The sequence below is a fragment of the Egretta garzetta genome, unplaced genomic scaffold, assembly GCF_000687185.1.
Source record: "Egretta garzetta isolate BGI_Z169 unplaced genomic scaffold, ASM68718v1 scaffold248, whole genome shotgun sequence".
Classification (NCBI taxonomy): Eukaryota; Metazoa; Chordata; class Aves; order Pelecaniformes; family Ardeidae; genus Egretta; species Egretta garzetta.
Genome location: NW_009260596.1, coordinates 139,706 through 160,468, shown reverse-complemented (window position 1 = coordinate 160,468; position 20,763 = coordinate 139,706). Strand labels below are relative to the sequence as shown.

General features: G+C 39.2%; 1 protein-coding gene across 1 annotated transcript in view; it reads right to left on the bottom strand.

Annotated features, from left to right (window-relative positions):
- The window catches only part of SMYD3 (SET and MYND domain containing 3), a 406,699-nt gene that overhangs the window by 355,340 nt on the left and 30,596 nt on the right, over positions 1-20,763 (bottom strand). Inside the window, exon 3 of the mRNA XM_035900270.1 lies at positions 7,099-7,162. Within this exon, the coding sequence (XP_035756163.1) occupies positions 7,099-7,162 (64 nt within the window). The remainder of the gene's footprint in view (positions 1-7,098; positions 7,163-20,763) is intronic.

Genomic DNA, 20,763 nt, shown 5'->3' with positions numbered 1-20,763 from the left:
TTCTTTCTATTAGGATTTTTTTTTTAAAAGGAAGAGAAAAAAAACCTGCATGTTATTTTACACAACATATATACTTCATATATATATACACACACATTATCTTTATATATATAGTTAATTACAGTTATATACATACACAAACACGCTTAGCCTTGCCATGAGCTGGACCTGGGGATCCAGAACCACAACAGCACCACAGCCATTGAGCCGGGCTGGAAGGAATGGCTGCAGAGCTGAAAGTTGGTTCCAAAGGATGTCCACTGACTCTGGCAGCCTCCAACACAGGCAACCTCAGATGCCGACTGCCAAGAAACAGTAGCACAAATGCTTTACCAACATAGTCTGAGACTGCAGATATAAAGTGAGTGTCGTGGAAAGGGACAGGCTGGCTTATCCACTCAAACCAACCCCATCATGCCATTCCCTCCTCTAACATAATTAATTGTTTAACTGATACTATAGGCACTGCAGCTACAGCAGTGCAGGTTCAGGACACAACAGTATCAGCATTATGCTGCCCCAGAATTTAACTTTACCTTTAAGAAAGCCAAAGAGAAATACAAACAAAAAAACTTGTATGGTCAAGTTCCCAGTCCAGTTCCTTGCCAATACAAACCTTACTTCAGTCTGCTTCATGCTACTGTTCGACAACATAGTTCGTACCACACTTTTTCAAACATTTAATGCCTTTAATGCACAAAAGGAACATGTAAAGATAGAACGAAAACTGCACAGAAACCTAGAAGAAATACCTTCATATTTTGTCCCATGTTCCTGCTATAAAAATAATTTTCTCTACCTTTATTCAATATGTTTTGAATAGCATCATCAGCTTAGTTCAAATTGATATCACCGTTCCAGCTAGCTGAAGTTTTTATTAGATAAATAGGCTCTGATTATCATTTTGTTATGGCAAGAATAGATGAAGCTACATACTTCACAAGACTGGAGGGAACTGAAAGGGATGCTAAAATTTCCTCTATCTCAATTCTGCCAACATACAGAACACTCCAAGCAACGGTTCACCACAGGGGCTTTCAGAGTTTATCCACTTCACCAAAATGCAGCTGCTTTAAAGCAATGGTCAAGTTTTCCACACTGCAAGAACTCTCCCTAAAGATCCCTGAGCTGATGAGGCATTAATGCCCACAGTTGGGAGGACTGGTGATGATATTTTCACAGTTCAGACCAGGAATGATCACTGTAACCAAAATTTGTCAAAATAGAAGATGGAACCAAAAATATTTTAGTTGCATATACTACCTGAACCTGCAATTTTTGTTTCACAGGCCGCTTTTATTAGAGTAGCAAACAAAGACTAACACTTCCATAGCAGAGAAAAGACAAGATGACAAGGTGAGCGAAAGCTGCTATGTATTGAAAAATGTTGGGGTTTCCCCCCCCTTTCCTTGTACTCCCCAAATCAGTGTGGAAGAGCAACAAGAATTAGTCTTCAGCTAAAGAAACATGTTGGCAGAGACAGTCAATTCCTGATCACCTTTTTTTCTCTTTGCTTTCTGTCTTTACAAGCTGAAATTTCTGCTTATAATTTACAAAAGCTCCAATCCCATCTCATTAAGTACATATTTATACATTTTATTTATAAATTCACAGTATATGTTTGAAGCCACCCAGCTGTTTCAAATACTTTTAAAAAGCACACTGAAAAAACAGGGCACAACAACAACAAGAACTCAGAATAACCAAGGGCTTCTGAAGGTGACATTTTTTCATAGATATGCAGTGAGGGGGAAAAAAAAAAAAAAAATCAAACTCAGAAACCAGCTTCTGTTAGGTAACTGCCATGCAGAAAAATGATAAAACATCTAATCTAAAGAAATTACATGTTCAGCAATAAAAAAAAAAGAGGGAATGGCAGTGATATGTGCAAGTGCACATCACACCTGTAGACACTGACATGCTAGTTATAAATATTACAAAGGCTAGCACACAATTTTTTCTTAAGTGGCATTTAAGTGGGGGAATTGTTTCAGGTAACTAGGTTTCAGCACCAGTAACATTTTTTCCTATTTCATTCATTTTTTTTTCCCCTTTGTCTTATACACAATAAATAAATTGGACTTTTTATTTCTTTCAGATACATGGGAGATTTGTGATTTCATTTCCTTTACCCATAACTCTATAAGGGGGGGAAAAAAAAATGACACCAAGAAGGCATTAATCCAAATACAGTTAGTGACACATGCTGTCTGACAAATAAAAGTTAAGTATCTAATGCCAAATAGAATTATTCTTGTCTAGAAGAAACAAGGTCATGCTTGTAAATGTCCAGACATCATTCTGTATTATATAATTATATTGGCATTTTTATCCCACTTAAAACTAAAGTTGTTCTTTGGAGTAAGCCTTTATCTGTCAAATTTTTTCCTTATATAAATATTGCACAGAATTTTAAACATCCTAGAAGTGACACCAAAATGATTAATAGCTTACCCAAGCTATAAAGCCCTAAGACGACGAAATATGCAGTACCACATAGCATCACATGCCAGGTTTCTTTGAGATGCGTTCCCACGCGAGAAGAACAGTTCAAACACACGCTGTCTGCAAAACAGCACTTTAGCTGAAACCAATGCCAAAAAGGAATTAGACTGACTCCTCTGCAAAGGAGTGCTGGAACAGGGACTGCCATTCGCTTCTTCCCAACTGGCCAGGGAGAGGGGGAAAAGCTCCAAATGTATTAAGTATAATGAAATTCAACAATATTTCTTCTCCCTACCAATACAACAAGGATACAAATTACAGAACAATATGAAACCATGAAGATTTGTGTTCCTGGAGAGACCTACTTTTAAAGTTGGCCTCTAACAACACTTATTAGTGGACTTATATTAGTCCCTCAGTTCTCCATGGGAGGTTTTCTTAACTCCAAGTATCCTGGCTTTCAGTCAACTTTTTTATATCCCATATCCAGCATGAGAATAAATACTACGGTACAGAGGTATGGCCACCTGGTACAACCCTTCTCCCTCCCCACCAGGGAAGGTCTTCCAATTTTGCAACAGATTTTCTTTTTTTCCCCCTGTTAGAAATGAACATTATCAGGATGCAAAGAAAGATGAGTAAACAGTGCAGGGCAGTACCCAGCCCTCCTCCGGGCTTCACTACACTTACTAACTCAGAAAGAATATCCCTCCTTTTATCTCCTCCCAAATCATCATCTCTCATTCAACCTCAATGTATCCCAAGTGCAATCCCTCAGGCTTTACCCAAGTGAGAAGGGTCAGCACCCATATGGCTTAGGAGGCAGTGTAGCATATAGCTGTTTACTGATCGAGAGTCTACCTGCCTGAACCAGCACCACTCAAACACCAATGCATCACTGGGTTTTACCGGACAACGCAGGCTCAGGATCACCTCCTGCTAGCTCAGGTCATAGGCAAAGACCCCTCGCATCTGCCTGCAAGGTTCTGCATATTTTTAGCTAAGCTGTTTTGCCAGTGTGATTCCGTTGTTGCACAGATATATGCTACACCCACCTTGCAGTGACCCCTAACCCTATGAAAGATCCTAAACGCATTTTTATGAAATGAAGGTTTAGTTAGTCTCCTATTCAGGATCAAAAAAAAAGAATGCTTCCTGCAGATTAACGTGCTAATGAAAAGCAGTTAAAAAAGACTAGAGCTCATAAAATATATATATATATATATTTTATCAGAGTGGGATGTTTTTCCATTGGAAGGTTTTGATTTGTTAAGACAACATAATTTGTAATTTCCAAAGGATCATTAAATTTTTTACAGAAGGTCTTGCTTTTGGGGGGAGGAGGTTTGTTTGTTTGGGGGGTCTTTGTTTGTTTAGGGTTTTTTGGTTTTTTTTTTAATTAAGCCATTTCAATAATGTTTGGCACATTCTGAACTCTGCCCAAAATGACACACTCATTTTTCAGGGATTATGATCTATATCACTGGTCTCCAATCTATGGGATGCACCAAATAAATAAACTTTACCAGGGGAGATGACAGCAGTGATGATGAGGAGCAGCAGACATGGTAACTCTATGTTTGGAGGGACGCCCAGCCAACATAACACTGTTAGAAGGCAGTTCCAGGAAATTGGGCATTAATAAGTGGGGAAGGGGCTACAAGAGAGAAGCGTTGAGGAGGGGCAAAAGTCAGTGAGGTCCAACTGAAAAGAAAAAAAAAAAATATTTAAGAGCAAAAGGTCTACATATACTTGGTCCTGAAATCAGAATTCAGTTGAAAAAGATGAGCCCAAAGGATCTCTTGTGATAACTTTCAGTCCCACATTAATATTTTTTTAAGTAAGTTAAAGTATTAGAAGTAAAAGCAAACTGCTTCAACTGGCCTGAAAAAAAAAAAAAATAATGGGAAATCTTGAAATTTGGCACAACTCACTTGGAATTTTAAATATGAACACTATGGAGATTTCTACAAACTGGAAATTCTAATTCCCATATAGTTTTGTTCAGGACTCCCATCTCTGCCGGCATATCTCTTAAATAATAACAATTCTCACAGCAAGATCCAGAAAGGGAAACATCTTTCAAAAGACTATTTCTTCTTCTATAGGAAGAGCTGCCCAAAGACAGTTTTTCTTAACCACCTAACATTTTAAGTCAAATGAAGATTTTCACAGGATATTTCCAGCTTTAAAAATGGCTCATTTGGTATATCCTAACACAGAAGTCCTGTGCTACATTTACTTTGAAATTTCCTTCACAAAGTCCACCTTTATACCAAACCTAGTTCAGCTACTTCATTTTTTTTAATGTCAGATTTTTACATTAATTCTGATTTCATTTAATGTATTAACCAGAAAACTCCAGAAAACTAACAGTTTTTAAGCCTAAGCTAAGTGGTTTGAGTTCTAGGATTCATTTGACATCAAAAACTAATCAAGCTGCAACTAAGTGTAGATTTTAAATCCAACCGCACATTTTGCATTTTAAAGTTATCTGTCTTTATAAAACTAAGTAGTCCCATTCTGCCAATATTCACTTTAAGTGTGCAAACTGCAATTTCATTCAATACCCTGCTGTTTATTTTGTTCAGCAGTTAGTTCAACTAGAAGTGCACATATTAATGAATTGCACTAAAGCTATAGAAACTAAGTAGAGCCCAAAGCCTTCGGCGTGGCCAAGGAGAGCTTTGCTAACAGCTGTTATAAAACCAGAGCTACACAGTGGTTCAGCTAGCTTTTCAAAAGAAATATGAATAAGAGGACAGTCCTCAAAAGCAAACAGATCTGGCTGGTCCCAGTTTAGTCTGGATTGTCTGCCCTGAGCTGCCAATCACAATAAATTCACTGTTTTTACTAGAAAACATTTTCTCAGTTATTCTCGATTGCTACCTAATATCACAAGATATTATCTAACGTTAATTCAAATTGTTAGCTCAAGATATTACGTAACAGTAAATACACAGCATTTTAAGAGCAGATTACTTTCAGTAGCAGTAGTTTGTCTCACTGAAATCAATACCTACAACTGTGGATGGCTTCAAGCACACTTAGAGCTGGAAGCACAAAGCAAAACATACCCAAGATGGCTTCAGGCTATCCAGTGTGAATCCTTGAAGCACCTTCACTTAGTTGTTTTCCCCAAGGAGGAAGCCCCATTTCCTACCTTTATTGCTACCACACCTAAGCTGGAACAGGGTATTGTATTACACCTTGCAGATTTGCCAGCATAGTCTCATTTCACATTAGAGACTCACCAATAGAAGCTTTACCAATGGCCCTCCTCGCAGATATTTGTTTTAAACTTACCTTGCAAATACTCTGGTCTTTTATATTCTTCACAGCCATACTTTCCTTATGATCTCCCACAATAAATCTACCTGTGGCATTATTATTGATGCTACAGTAAGCACCTAATGTACATTGCACACATTTGCCATACAATGAATCAAAATGACAGATCTCCCTCCTTTCCCCATCCGTATGTTTTAATCCCAAAAAGGAGGGGTTTCTGGCATGTTGAGAACACTACAGATTATACTAAGGCAGAATTGTTTATAGAAGCACATGACTGAATATCAAGGACTTTAAATTCTTATACATTTAATAGAGTATCACTACCAGTCTGTTTTGACCAGTAGTTGGTTTTCTTTATTTTTCTCTATTTAGAAAAAAAAAAAACCAAACAGAAATCACAATGCAAAGCGAAGAAGAATTTACAAATTCCAGGGTTCTGTAAGGTGACCCTCATGATTAGAAATCTCAGGTGCCTGGTTCTCTGCTGTGTTAGACCTTACACAGCCATTTACTCTTGCATGTCCACTCGGTATCACGTCCTGTCAACTTCTGTGCACGTGCTTAAGTGACCATACAAGTAAAATATAAAAGCTAAGGTTTTAGGTTTGAACACCTTTAAGAACTTTTTTATAGGAAAGAACCACAGGATAATTCAGGCTGGAAGGGATCTGTGGAGATGTCTAGTTGCAGAGCAGGGTCAGCTCTGCAGCCAGACTCAGTTCAGAGCTTTATCGAGTGGGATCTTGAAACCCTCCAAGCATGCAGATGACACAAACATACTGACCAGACTGTCCCACTTCTTGGCTATCCTCAGGGTGAAACAGCTTTTCCTTATATCCCATGTGAACCTCTCTTCTGTCAACTTAAGCCTGTTGTCCCTTGCACCACTGTGAAAAGCCTGGTTCAATCTTCTGGATACCTGCCAGACGGGGTTTTGCCCAAGGCTGCCTCTTCTCTGCACATTCTTGACCTTTACTTCCTCTTAAAAAACTGGAATATGTACTTTGCCATGATAAAAATTATTCTTGAAATACAAATTGTTTTACTGCAAAATTGACTTGGAGCCCTCAGTCTACAGCCAAAGCTGAAGAATTATTCCTCCCCCTCTAACCAAGCACAGCCAAACACCACACATTTCAGCTTAGTTTTGTCTATTGCACTAATTATACTCTTATATTAGTAATTATAAAAAAACTCAAATAAAACAAAGCAGCATGTTCAGACACTCTGTCTGTAACTACAAATAACAAATTGCAGTATGGAGATATGACAATGCACAAAATGCATGGACCCCCTGTAAATAAAGTATTCAAATGCCTGTTTTCTTCAATCCTATACAGCTGTTATTTTTCATCTTACCTGACAAGATTTACCACAGTATTTTGCAACCTTGCACTGAGAGCAAGTGTGCAGATGTTCGTTCCTGTTTAGAAAAAAGAAAAAAAAAAAAATCAGTTATAAATACAAATAGAGCTTTGTATTTATCCTTCTTACATAACTAGCAATTTTCAAATATTCCAAGGCAAGAAAAATATCTGAGAAACAAGAGTAGTCTAAAATGCACTGTTACACAAGAAGAAATGGTGCACAGTTATGTTCAAAGCTATATCCACAATACTTTACTCATGTGACTCAGCACCTCTGGGGCCACTTAGGATCAACAGTAAAGATATCAAATGTGCTTTTTTTTGTGCCATATAGCTAAAAACCTGAGGAGTTTGATTTTATAGATAACATCATAATTAGAGCTGTGCAATACAGCTAGTTAATCTATTTATTATCTAGCTTGAGTCTTGTCTTAAGCAAGTATCATTATTTGTCTTAAGCAAGACCTTGTTTGTGAACCTGCAGTTGACCTCAAACTATAACTTCATAACAGAGTCTGACATTGACATGTCAGCAGAGATTTCTGTCTTAAGAAAATACTTCTGACTGGTGGACAGCAAGATCAAAATAAAGATTCATTTGGGGCGAAAAAAATAAAAATCTAGTGAAATCTAGAAGGATGACTACCAGAGCTACAGGTCACAATCTGAGGTTGAAAGAACCTCCTGACTCTAATACCATTTCCTGATGCTGTCTTAGTTTACAGTTCTATGACTTAAAGCATTGCTGAAGTTTTGTAAGTTTTTAGATGCTAAATGCTGAATTTTTAGAATACTAAATGTGAAAGCACACACCGAGCAAATCTTACGCCTCAAGTATGCGAGTTCAAGTAAAGAGGCTTACTTTAGACGAGTGGAACCAAGATATCCTCCCCCCCCCCCACCCACTTTTCCTGTAGAAAATACTGAACATGTTGCATTATTCTGGTAACACTGGGTGGTTTTCACTTTGATCTCTTAACATGCAAAGTTACTTGCATGCATTATGGGTGTTCATTAGGCTAGGAAAACAGTATATACTTTTTTGTTATTAAAACTGAAGGTAGGAGAGTTATATAAAGGGAACAATTAACTGGACTGTATAATACTTATTACTTCCCCTCAAACTTACACCTGGCCATCCCTTTGACCTTAACCAAGCACAGTACCTGACTGGACACCACCATTACCCCTTCAGCTGCACGCAGCTGAACACAGCTCAGTTACACCCAAGAAACCGTCACCGTGAGCTACTCCTCTGTACCCCCCTTTTCCATCCTTCTGCAAGGCAGGGAAGGAGGTACGTGTCAGTCACGCCACTCTCCCACTCAAAAGGCAATTTCAGTAATGCAATCTTTGCACTGCTATAGCGCTTTACATTTAGCTGCCTCAAATCTTATTATACAGATTAATTCAGCCTTCCAATTTAATCGGGAGATAACTAAGTGTCTCACACAGCCCATTTCAAACTGAAAGGGCACGTTCAAATGATCAGATGAAGGACCTTTCTCTGCAAGTCTCCCTGGTGTCTGCACATCAGTACTTGGTGTGTTCTTCTCACTCACTCGCCCAACTGATACAACTAAAACAAGGTGTAATTCTCTGTCTCCGCTGACACCACAGCAAAACTCCTCCACTGTTGTCAGTAACCTAGAGGCTGCATACCATGTACTCAGACTCCAGCTGCTTTATGATGTGAGTTTTCTTCTTTTACCTACACAACTCCATTGTCCCCAAATTTTAATTTCTATGGGTGACTTCAAAAAGGTAGAACACTCTCCAAAGGCCACATCCAAAAACGTCAACAGCAACATGCCCACAAACCTCAGTCTAGAGCTTCTAGATGATGAATTTAGCCCACTGATTTCAGCTGACAACAAAACTGTCAGGAGTAGAGGCAGAACACCAGAAATACCATGGAGCATTGTCTAGCACAAACCAACCCCTCCTTTCCCTCAAGTCCCACAAGTGGAAAATGTATTTCACTAATATATCAAAGTATTTCTATGTTTGAATTATTAAAAATAATAGCTTATGCACCATCTTAGGGCTTTTATAAGCATTTGGGGAGTTTAGATAGCTGCATTAGTCGAAGATTAAGAGGAGCATTATGCACAGAGCACTAGAATCAAGTTACAATCCTTTCATTTCTACTGCGTAAAAATCACTCTTGTTGCACAATATTTTGTAGGCATTTCTACTAACTACCAGGAGAAAAATAAATTAGAAGTATTTCAGATGTAAGCACATATTTTGCTAGTGCCTTTACCTTCCAACCTGGAAAGCCAGCCCTGGAGACTGAAAAAACTAGCAGCTGTTGGATTCCCATGAACAGAATCTAAAATCTCCTACACGTACAATAGTTTTTTTTATTTTAAGGTGCAATGCCTGAGGACAATTCAGAGTTAGAAACAAGTGTGAAATCTTCATTTTGCCAGGTGGGGAGAGCTTGCTTCATTTTCAAGGTTGAGCAATGACACAACTTTAACCAGCCTATGATAGAGGAGCACGTATTTCTCATTCTAGATTAAAAGCTCGTGTCAGAGTAACTTTAGGAAGAAATAGACTTCAGTGGAATAATTACCGTAGACAATGGAAAAGAAACAGAAATGCTGTTTGGACCTGCTCATTGATTTGGGTATCAGAAGCAGTCCAGGTACAAATACATGCTCATAAACCACACATACAAATTCTTCCCCACTGAGATAAGTTTTGACACATCTTTTAATACTAAGCAGCACGTTGTATCAAGGACATGAAAGAATCATTTCTAAGAAATCCACACCTTCTTTCTAGACATTTCACAATTAACAGGATAGATTAAAACCTTTCTGAAGCTAGACCTTTCAAATTATTGAAGGAAGACACTATAAGAACCTCAACTTGTTTAGCTACTGCTCTATGACCTTTTGAGTCTGCCAGTGAACCATGCACATCACTGGCAACGTTACCATTAAAAAAAATCTGCCTACTGACCCAGTTACAGAAAAAAAAAAAAAAAAAAAAAAGCAGCCAAGCACCTAGAACTTTGGTTTGCTGTTCAACTCCCCACACGCACAACCACAGCCCTCAAGACAGTCACTCTGCAGCATGCCCCTGTTGCTCTTTATAGGTGTTTTACATGGATGTAGAGAACCAGAGAGGTCACAGAGAGGCTTTCAGCCTCTCTTTTTCTAGAAGTCTCCTTTGCATTCAGTATTCTACATCCATGCTAGAGGTCTATATCAAATTTCTCTTCATCATTATATAGTAGTATCTGAATGACTGAGTGCTCGCCCTACTGCAGAATGACTGAGCAAAACTGTTTTGAAGGCAGACTTTTTTTGTTCTAAATGCTATTCATCAAAACATAGTAATTACTTAGGACTTTGATAACAGAGTATTTGTAACTTTAGTCCCATACACGTTAAAGTACCAAAAAGTCTCAGCAGAAACAAGTAAAACAGAGTAATATAACTCCGAAGCCAGAATTTAAATGAATGCATGTCCGTAACTATCAGAGAAGTCTCTCCTACAGATTTCACATTCTTCCATCAGAAGGCTAGATCCGACAACCTGAATATACTGCAAGCATACCTTGCCTTGGTATACCTCTTGGTATTTTTCCAAGAGATGCCAAGATTTAATGGAATCATCGGTGTTAAGTCACCAACACTTACCCATTCTTTCTTTTGTAAAACAATTAGTTGACCTGTCAGCACAAAGCACCAAACTCCTTCAGCACCCTCCGAAGTTTCAGTACTTTGCAGAATTATTGCCTTTGTATCCTTTGCCCACAAGGGTTAACGATGCTGCAGCAACAAATGCACACACACGCACCAAAAAAAAAATAAAAAAATTAAGGACCATCACTCAAAACTTGGATTTTTGCCAAATTGACACTACCAGTCAGATTATTTGAATAAGGTGACTCCCTGCTGGCACTGTATAATGAATGAACTATCCATTCATCTTCTGGGGTTTCTTTGAATGACAAGCAGATGTAGAATGTCTGTTACAGAGCTGAATAGTAAAGCTACTGATGAAATTGTTGCTTTTTCTTCCAATCCTCTTCTCCTTCTCAGACTAAAAAAATTCCTTTAGATTTACAGCATCTATGAATCTTGCTATGGGACATTTTAAATGTAAACCAGCATGATCTAAAACACTTAATCTCAATGTAAAGAATTCAAGAACAAGATTCATGTATTCATATATACAGGATTCATGTATTTCAGAACATTTTTTAAAGTGAGGCAATTTGCCTAGTTTATTCCTGTCCTTCTCAATCTTCTATTAATGTTATAGGCTTTATTGAAACAGTTTTAAAGTCACTGTCAAATACTCACATGCATTTTTCAGTACCTGTAAACATCATTTGGAGATAGTATCGGGTTATTCACAAGGTATCGACTTCATCTTGCCTCATGTGACTAATTTCATAGATGAGAAAACGCACAGAATTTGATCTAATGCATTCAGTAATACTTTAATCTCTGAAAAAGTTGCTGCTGCAATAGGAAAGAAAGATGCAGCAATCGAAAATTACTTTTCAAATATAGCTTCAGCAACATTTTCCAAACGACCACAACCCCTTATGAAACAGCAAGCACAAGTGAGGATCTTAAACTATACTAAAAAAAAAAAAAAAAAAAAAAAAATCCACAAGAATAACGTAAGCAGGGGTTGTCATTTGTCCTCTACTGTGGTGTTACAGTCAGGTGAAGAATCTTTACCCTGAGCAATTTGGATATCACTAATTCTTTTCATCATTATTGTCTACAAACACCATTCATAGAATAAGCTCTCCCAACGTGTACTGAGAAGGAAAAAAAAAAACAAAAAAAAAACAAGCCCCAAATATATAGGTGAGTGGGTGAAGATTGATACAGACAGAAGACAAAAGAAAACCTATGAGACAGGGGAAAAAACTAGTAAGACAGTTCAACAGGAAGTAGCACACACATCCTCCCCAGTAAAAAACCTTTTTTTCTTTTGGCTTTTTTTAAATTCCTTTTTGGTAAAGGTAGGAGAGGACTGTAAGGAGGGGGCTGATGATGAGCAGTGAGGCAGACAGGTCTATGGGAAGCTGCTCCCAAGTATGAGCAGCAGCACAGAAGACAGCCTGGAAACACATGGCTAAAATCCTAAGAAGAACGTGCCAAGTCTGAATCATGGAGTGAAGAGTTTGACAAGGGTTTGCGTGGACTGTCAGGTCCTATCAGAGCCACACCTGCACTCTCACAACATGCAGAACACCTGCCCTTTTAAAAACATCACCAAATACTTCTGTTTTCCAGGAAAGGGCCTAATATAATTTAAAAAAACACAACAAAACCCAACCAAATACAATTAGACTACTTAATTTATAATGAAAATGCATCTACACTTCTCTGCTGATTGCAGGCACTTGACTTTCAGCCCTACTCACAAGATAAGTGTCAGATATGACAGAACGCTTGATTACCAGACTGAGCTCAACCCTCCTTCCTATGCAGTTTATTCACACTTCTGCTTCTGCCACAGCTTGCAGGACAAAAGGGCAATCTCACACAAATCCCCTACTGCATTTTTGTTGTTGATACTGTTTTTCGGTTAATAATCCAGCCCTATAATACATGTAACAAGAGAGTGGCTCTTTCAGACACATGTCATGTTGAACTAATTTCCTGAACAAATTCTTAGACCTTTGCGATTCAGTCGAACATGTCAAGTGCATGAAGTCTACTTGGAATTTCTCAAGTGTGTGCATTTCAGACCTGTCACAAAGTGAAAGCAATCAATACCCACAATAAGCAAACATGTCATTCATCATCTTACAAATATGCTTCTGTCTTCTAATAATAAAAATAAAGATGCGAAATAACAAACAACCATTTTAAATTTGGTAGATCTGAGAGCAGAGGGGTCATGTTAAATGCAGTTATAACTTTCTTTCCTCACTTCTCCCAGCAGAAGGGTAACACAGCATAGCGGCACAGCTGATCCCCAGCTGCTACCCCACTGCTGACCCACATGGGCAGCAGGCACTGCAGGAGGGTGGAGGGGGGGGCACCTCCAGCATACCAAACCCACAGCACAGCTCTGGGGACAAGGATGAAGGGTGCTGGGGGCCAAGCAGCACCAACCCCAGCGCGTATGCCTCTGCAACATCCCAAATGCAAGCTCTTGGCAACCAACGACCCTCCGCAGCCAGCAAGCCATACCCACAGGAGGGGTTCCCAGGCCCTTCGGTGCCCTGGGTGTGGACTTGGGGCAGCTTGGCAGGCTCAGGGCTTCACCCCTGCAGGGCCCTGGATCTGCTCTGCAGTTGTACATCAGCTGGCGGAGAAGCAGCCATCCTCCATGGACCCCATGGCCTCTGAAATAGACCAATGGGTGTTTCTGCCCTAAGGCTATTCTGTACACTGCTCTTGGGTCTCACGTAACCTGTTGGGTCTGGGCAAACGAGTACCACAGGTAAGAAGCCTTTGAAATCTATGTCCATAGAAGTCATGCAAAAATCTCCCATATACTGCACTGGCACACTTCATTGTGTTGAGTAAGTATATGAATTAATCTTTTTTAACCTAATAACAGCACTGGGGAGAAGTAGCTTTCTGAGAGGTGGAAGAATTACAAATATTTAGAGTTAAGAGATAGTAATAACAGCTAACCATCAATGATCAGAGTCACTCATTCAAGTGAGAACTAAGACCTTTTATATAAGATAAACACATCTACTTTATTTTCAGATATAATGATCATCTACTTTATACCTGGACATACTACAGAAGTGTATAACATTGTCCATGTTATAAAAAAAAAAAAAAAAAAAAAAAAAGGAGAAAACAGGAATAAGCAAAGCACCTGGCCTGTGACAAAAGCTTAGCTAGGGCATTTGCACTCCCAAGCACACCACCTACTAACACAGACAAAAATACAGGTTATTCAGGATGACTACCCATAACTCAAGTCTTGGCTTCTGAAGTCTCATGTGCCACCCTGAACACCCACATTCACTGCTGTTTCTGTAATTCTTGTTACACCCAGACATATATTTAATACCCTGAAACACTTCTGGATACATTCTATAAGGAAAAAAGAGAATTCAAATAGATGAGGGGGGAGAGAAGATCCTTCTGCTTATAATGGACATCAGTTCTGTTCAGAATTTTTTTTTTTTTTTTTTTTTTTTTTTTTTTTTTTTTTTTACACACCACACATGTACTGTCTTTATTTGGTTTCAAAATATACATTGAATAGGTAACGAACATGCAGGGTCATACAACTTAGCTGACAGGAGGTTCTGGATTGTATTTTTTGGTCTGTTTTTTGTGCATTAGGTATTATCACCCATAACTTTTTTCTGCATCTTGATTTATCTTCTGAAGAATACCTGGTCTAAAAATGGTGAAAAACATTTTCTAAATAAAACCTTGTTGTGGTCTACAGTCATTTCTTCATTCCAGTATTATCTTTTCTGACAATTTATGTTGGATTTTTAGCTTTTTCTTCTTTTGGGGGTTGCAGGAACGAGAATCAAGACTGGAAAAACAATAAAAAAAAAAAGCTATCCGAAGGGTAGATTTTAATTTACTCCTATGTAGAAGCTAGTATTTGTGTTCATGCAGTGGTACAAGCATTGCTAAACTCCAATAAGAAAATGTTTATTTTTAAAAACTTCTTTGCACTATTGTGAAAAAGATTGGATATTTTAAAATATCCAACACTCACAGAATGGTGCAAGATTCTTTGCTGAAACTGAAGAGTTATCTAGAGCCACAAAGAAATGATTCTCCTTCAATTAAACTGAAAAAAACCCTGAAAATAGAGCCACTAGAAGTGCAGTATTTGTTCTGATACAACCAAGAACAGAATTACACACCTCTCCATTAAGCTGGCAACTGATAAAAAGCTTCAGATGTAGTGCTTTCCAGTAAAATTAGTGAAGGAACTTAGAAGAAACACCACCTAACAATATGGCTCTCAAACAGGCAAGAAATTTAATCTTGCCTTTGAATTCTAATTCTTTGTTCAATATTAATCTCTGATCCTAACCTAAGCAAGGAAATACAAGAAAATATCTCTACTGAAAACCAAGAAGACGCTTCAGAAGCAATTTCAGTAGTACAAAGCCCTTTAACTGAAAATGTTGCTCAGCAGAAGCACTCAGCATCTCCCAAAACAGTCCCTTTTTTTCAAGACGACAGAATAGCTTTAGAATAGAATACCTTTTACATTTACATATGTGCATATATGCAAACACACATAGTGTGTATATATAATACACACATACACTCTTTATCAATACACACAATGAATAAAACAAATGCCATCACAACAGAAATCAATAGTTGTGTGAAAGTTCTGTAATTATCCTCCCAGTGAAACCTCACAGCTATCCCCCACTGAGAGCACTGTGGCAGAAAAGACAGCAAAATTTGGCTCCCAGAGCACAAGGTAAGTACTACAAATGGTCTCCTACACCTATTTGCCCTGCAAAGCTACTTTGACACAATTTCCATCAAATCACAGCCATCTCCAGTGTTTGCCTGCAGTCGGCATGCCAACACGCCTCCAGCAATTTCAGGCTTAAACAGATTAATTTCAGTCACACAGCACATTCATTCCACCTTGGGATTTTAATCAAAGAAGAAAGCCAAATACTGAGGAAGACTAAGATTATATTTCACAATATACAAAGGTCATATCTGTAACTTAGAAACATGTTAAAAAAGCTACATGCAGTGTTTCTAAATGCTTGTTTCTGGAACATGTGGTTACAATCCAATGAAGCCAAGTACAACAAAATATCTCATCTTTCACTTCTCCCTATAAAAATGATAAATGCATTGTCCATTAATCTGCTGTATGTCCAAGTACTTTTTTTTTCTTTGACCTATAAGTCAACATTCCACAAAAGAAAGTTGTTACTCTAAAATATCATACTGCTGTAAATATTTACATCCTGCTAGTATTACCTCCCGGATATGATTTTCAGTGCAACATAAACCCCTCTGACCCTCTCAGAGAGGAGTATCTTCATCAGCTTTTTTTCTTTTTTAGGTCATAGAATCATAGAATAACTTTTCCAACCAAAGACCTTTAAGATCATCGAGTCCAACCTTTAACCTAACCCTGCCATCCCACCACAAAACCATGTCCCTAAGCACCTCATCTATCCTTCTCTTAAATACCTCCAGGGATGAGGACTTGACCACCTCCCTGGGCAGCTCACTCCAGAGCCTGACAACTCTTTCAGTGAAGAAGTTTTTCCTAATGTCTAGCCTAAACCTGCCCTGGCGCAGCTTCAAACCATTCCCCCTCGTCACCAGGGAGAAGAGGCCGACCCCCAGCTCGCTACAGCCTCCTTTCAGGTCATTGTAGAGGGCGATCAGGTCTCCCCTCAGCCTCCTCTTCTCCAGGCTAAATAACCCCAGTTCCCTCAGCTGCTCCTTGTGTGACTTGTGTTCCAGACCCCTCACCAGCTTGGTTGCTCTCCTCTGGACATGCTCCAGCAATGCAACATCTTTCTTGTAGTGAGGGGCCCAAAACTGAACACAGTATTCGAGGTGCGGCCTCACCAGCACTGAGTACAGGGGCACGATCACTTCCCTGCTCCTGCTGGTCACACTATTTCTGATACAAGCCAGGATGCCATTGGCCTTCTTGGCCACCTGGGCACACTGCTGGCTCATGTTCAGCTGGTTGTCAACCAGTACCCCCAGGTCTTTTTCCACCAGGCAGCTTTCCAGCCACTCTCCCCCAAGCCTGTAGCGCTGCATGGGGTTGTTGTGACCCAAGTTGAGGACTCTGCACTTGGCCTTATTGAACCTCATACAGTTGGCCTTGGCCCATCAATCCAGCCTGTCCAGGTCTTTCTGCAGAGCCCTTCTCCCCTCAAGCAGATCAACACTACCACCCAGTTTGGTGTCGGCTGCAAATTTACTGAAGGCACACTCAATTCCCTCATCCAGATCATTGATAAAGATATTAAACAAGACTGGCCCTAGAACTGAGCCCTGGGGGACACCGCTTGTGACCGGCCACCAACTGGATTTAGCTCCATTCACTACGACTCTCTGGGCTCGGCCATCCAGCCAGGTTTTAACCCAGTGAAGAGTACACCCATCTAGGTCCTTTCCCTTCTTGACCATACTTACATTTTTAGGATACCCGTTTTGTTTTTTTTTTTTAAGAGGTCCTGCAATGTTGTTTACTTGCTTTTTCTGTTTCCAAATATGAACAGTTACACCTGAAAGTCCTTTCATTCCCTATGGAACACATTTGGAAAGTGCTGAATGTAAAATATTTCAGGCAACAAACTTGGACAGACATAGCAATACAGCTGGGCTCAAAGTAAGTTGTGGTGCATTTTGCCTCATAGATTTAGAATTGGTTAAGGATGTACATCCAGTTAATCTCTCATTTTCACCTGCTTAGCCCTTATGTTCAGATCACACCCAAGTTAAGATACAAATGCAGGTCACTGGAACAGGAGAGTCAGCTTACTTATTGGGCTGAAGAACCCACAAAGCTAGAGAACAGGAATTAAACACAGGAAAATATGTATTTCTATCAGATAGCAGAGAGGGTTGACAACACAGAGAAACAGATTCACACGTATACTGGCACAGAGCCCAGAGAAACAGCTTGTTTCCCCTTTTCTCAGGTGTAATCTGATATTGTGAAGTCTTGCAAGGTAATCGAAACATTCATGTCATGGACTGGATGCTCATAAAATCCCTCTGAAGACTTTTGCATTAGAACGATGTAAAAGTGTTCTTGACATCAGTAACTTCACTTCCCGCCTCCAGTCAGCCCTCCGGAGCAGGACGGCTTTCTACTGTACTTGTTCCTCTTGGGATGTACTTTAAATGCATGTAAGTTTCCCTCAGACAAAAGCATTTTTGATACCAAGTCTAATCTTCACCTCTTAGAAATGCAGACTCTTCCTGACAGTACCACTGTTTACTCTCTTGAACTATTCTAAGCAATTGCAAGGCATTGGGGAAACCTGAAGATTACTTCTAGCAGATCTACAAACACCTGTAATAAATTTACAGATAGCTGCCTAACCAGTGCTCTCTCGGTCTAGCTGGATGGACAGTCTTTTAAAACTACCATTAACACACACCTTCTAACCTTTTTTTAAACATCTATTTTTCTTCAAGTCTTCTATAGTTCATCAGTTCTCTTCCTGTCATTTCATCATCTCCAGCTTTCCAGGCATTTTTATTTTCATGCCACCATTTGTATTTTTCCCCTAATTTCCTCCATGTTTCAACCACTTTCCTGACTGGGAATCTCTTTGACCTCTTCTAGATTACAAAGGCCTTGTTTGTTTTTTTCTTAGAGAAGTCTCACTTTGTTCCCCATCAGCCCCAACAGGTTTTTATCTGCTAATAATTTCTGTTCAAGAACGAAACAAAACATGGCTTGAAAATACCTGAAAAGAGTGGACTTTATAATAAAGCACAGTGCCAAATACCCTTACTGAATGATGATTTTTCATTTTACACTCCTTACGGCAATTTTCATTTCACATCAGGGTGATCACATTCAAGCAATTTGATCTGAGAACGTTTTACAAATTTTCTTCCTATCAAGTGCTTAAATAAAATTGGTTATGTCACATCTCTCACTTCTCTCTCCAACAGATTCTGGATGTCAACACAGAAGGGATGTCTTCCCTTCTGTCTCCCTCCTTTATGTGCCTCCAAAAGGTGGATTTTGTGGGTCCCACTCTAAAGCTTAATTTTGGAGATGTTCACCAATAAGAATTAAGGTATTTCATATTAGCACCAGGCTGTATTTCTGAAATATTTACTGTTGACTTCTATAAGGCAGTTAAAAATCAAATTGTTATTTTTATTACAGCTGCTTTGCACCATTAGTGATGGAAAGCAAGATCTTCAAGTAGGACTAAGCATCTAATAGCCAAGGGTTGAAGTTAAACCTTAGAACTGCCTTAGAGTCTACTTATAATGCCAGATTGACTGAAAGAAATCTTACTGTAATAAATGCAGTCACTAAACTTTTTATATCCCAAATCATAAAGTCCTAGAGCTGAAAGATTCATTGGAACCTCCACCTTCTTCTGAAAGACCTTTGTAAGGTTCTTCCACGCTTCAGTTAACCTGTTTGCACTGGAACTCCTGCAAACATCCTCAAATTCAGCCTCAACCACTGCAGGCGGAGCACCTGTGGGAAAGCGTGGGCAGTGCACAATGCTGCCCAAGAAAGCAGTAAGGACCCAGGCATCTAACTGAGCAAAGGTCCATGCTGCTACATGGCTAGCAGAACACCACCCAAACATCGGAAAGCAAATGAGGGTATGGGAACTAACAAGCACTCCCATAGTCCTGCTGGAAGTGAAGACACAAGCTGCTTTCAAGGCCTCTACTAAATATTCCACTGTAACAAGCAGAGAAATACCAAGGCTGAACTGTGTGGAGATATTTGTTCACCTTCTGCCCCCACTTCATTTAGTGTCAATGCCCCTAGAGAAGCAGGACAAGGTCGCGAACCCATTTCTTGCTCAATACTTTAAGAGAGTCACAGCCATTGTGGAGCTGGCCAAGACACTGCAACTACTGATCTGAGAAAGCCTCTGCAGGACTGGAGTCTTCCCTCTCCAAAATAAACAGCCAAGGAAAGTCATAAATCAGTTCCACAGCACCTAATACTTACTCAGTATACTCTGGTGACATCTGATGGCTAGAAGCGTAATAGATACTTCTTCAAAGATTAGTCATAGAAGTTTCCCTTTTCCATTTATTAAAGGAGCAAAAAAAGTCCGAAGAAATGCCTCTAACTATGGTGACACCTATAGATTTTCAGAAAAAAGGTGGCTATAATTTAAAAGCTGAGAACACTAGGGGCTAATTTGCCTCAGTCCACTTCCCAGACATTCTGCATATCAGTTAGTAAGAAAGCAAAACCTATACACTCTTCATGGTTTCCAAATTTGTCTGTTTCCAACATAAAGGTCTTTAAAAGATATTGCCCCCATTTAGAAGCGTATTTTAGAACCCTGTATCATCACCAGCTTCAAGAACAAGCTTTCCTGATGAAGAATTAACAGTATGACCAGGAAGGCATCTAACCCCAGAAGTGATCCTGAAAATTTCAGTAGCGCTAAGTGACATGCTTGAAGATACGCACATGCTTTGGCATGCCTGGAAATGGCAGCCCTTTCCCACAAACTAGTTCTGTTATTAGTACTGCTACGTTTCTAACTGTGCTTGATACCTTCATAAGAGATACTTATTCCAACTACAGAAGTCTGAATAATTTAGTGTCTCCCAGAGATGTAAAAATGGAGATAAAACATGGGTAGCTTTCAGAATTCAAATAACTCGAACTAATTTCTGTCAACCTTCACTTTTTAATAAAAGATCCCATGTATTTTTAAATGAAGCCTTCTCCATTTCTAGCTCAGTTTATTACACAATATAAGAATGACGTTGCATTAACATGAGAAATAACCAAGTGCTGTTTAAAAATCTGAAGCTATTGTTTTCATTAATAGAATCAATTTCTAAACTAAGCCATGGGAATTTCAACATATGACGTGCTTCCTCACACTTAGCTACTAGTTCTCATTTTTTCCTTACAACATTCCATAGCAAATGTTGAAAGAAGGAGGAGCTGCCAAGCCGTAACATCTGTCATAAGATGAGAGATTGTCATCTAC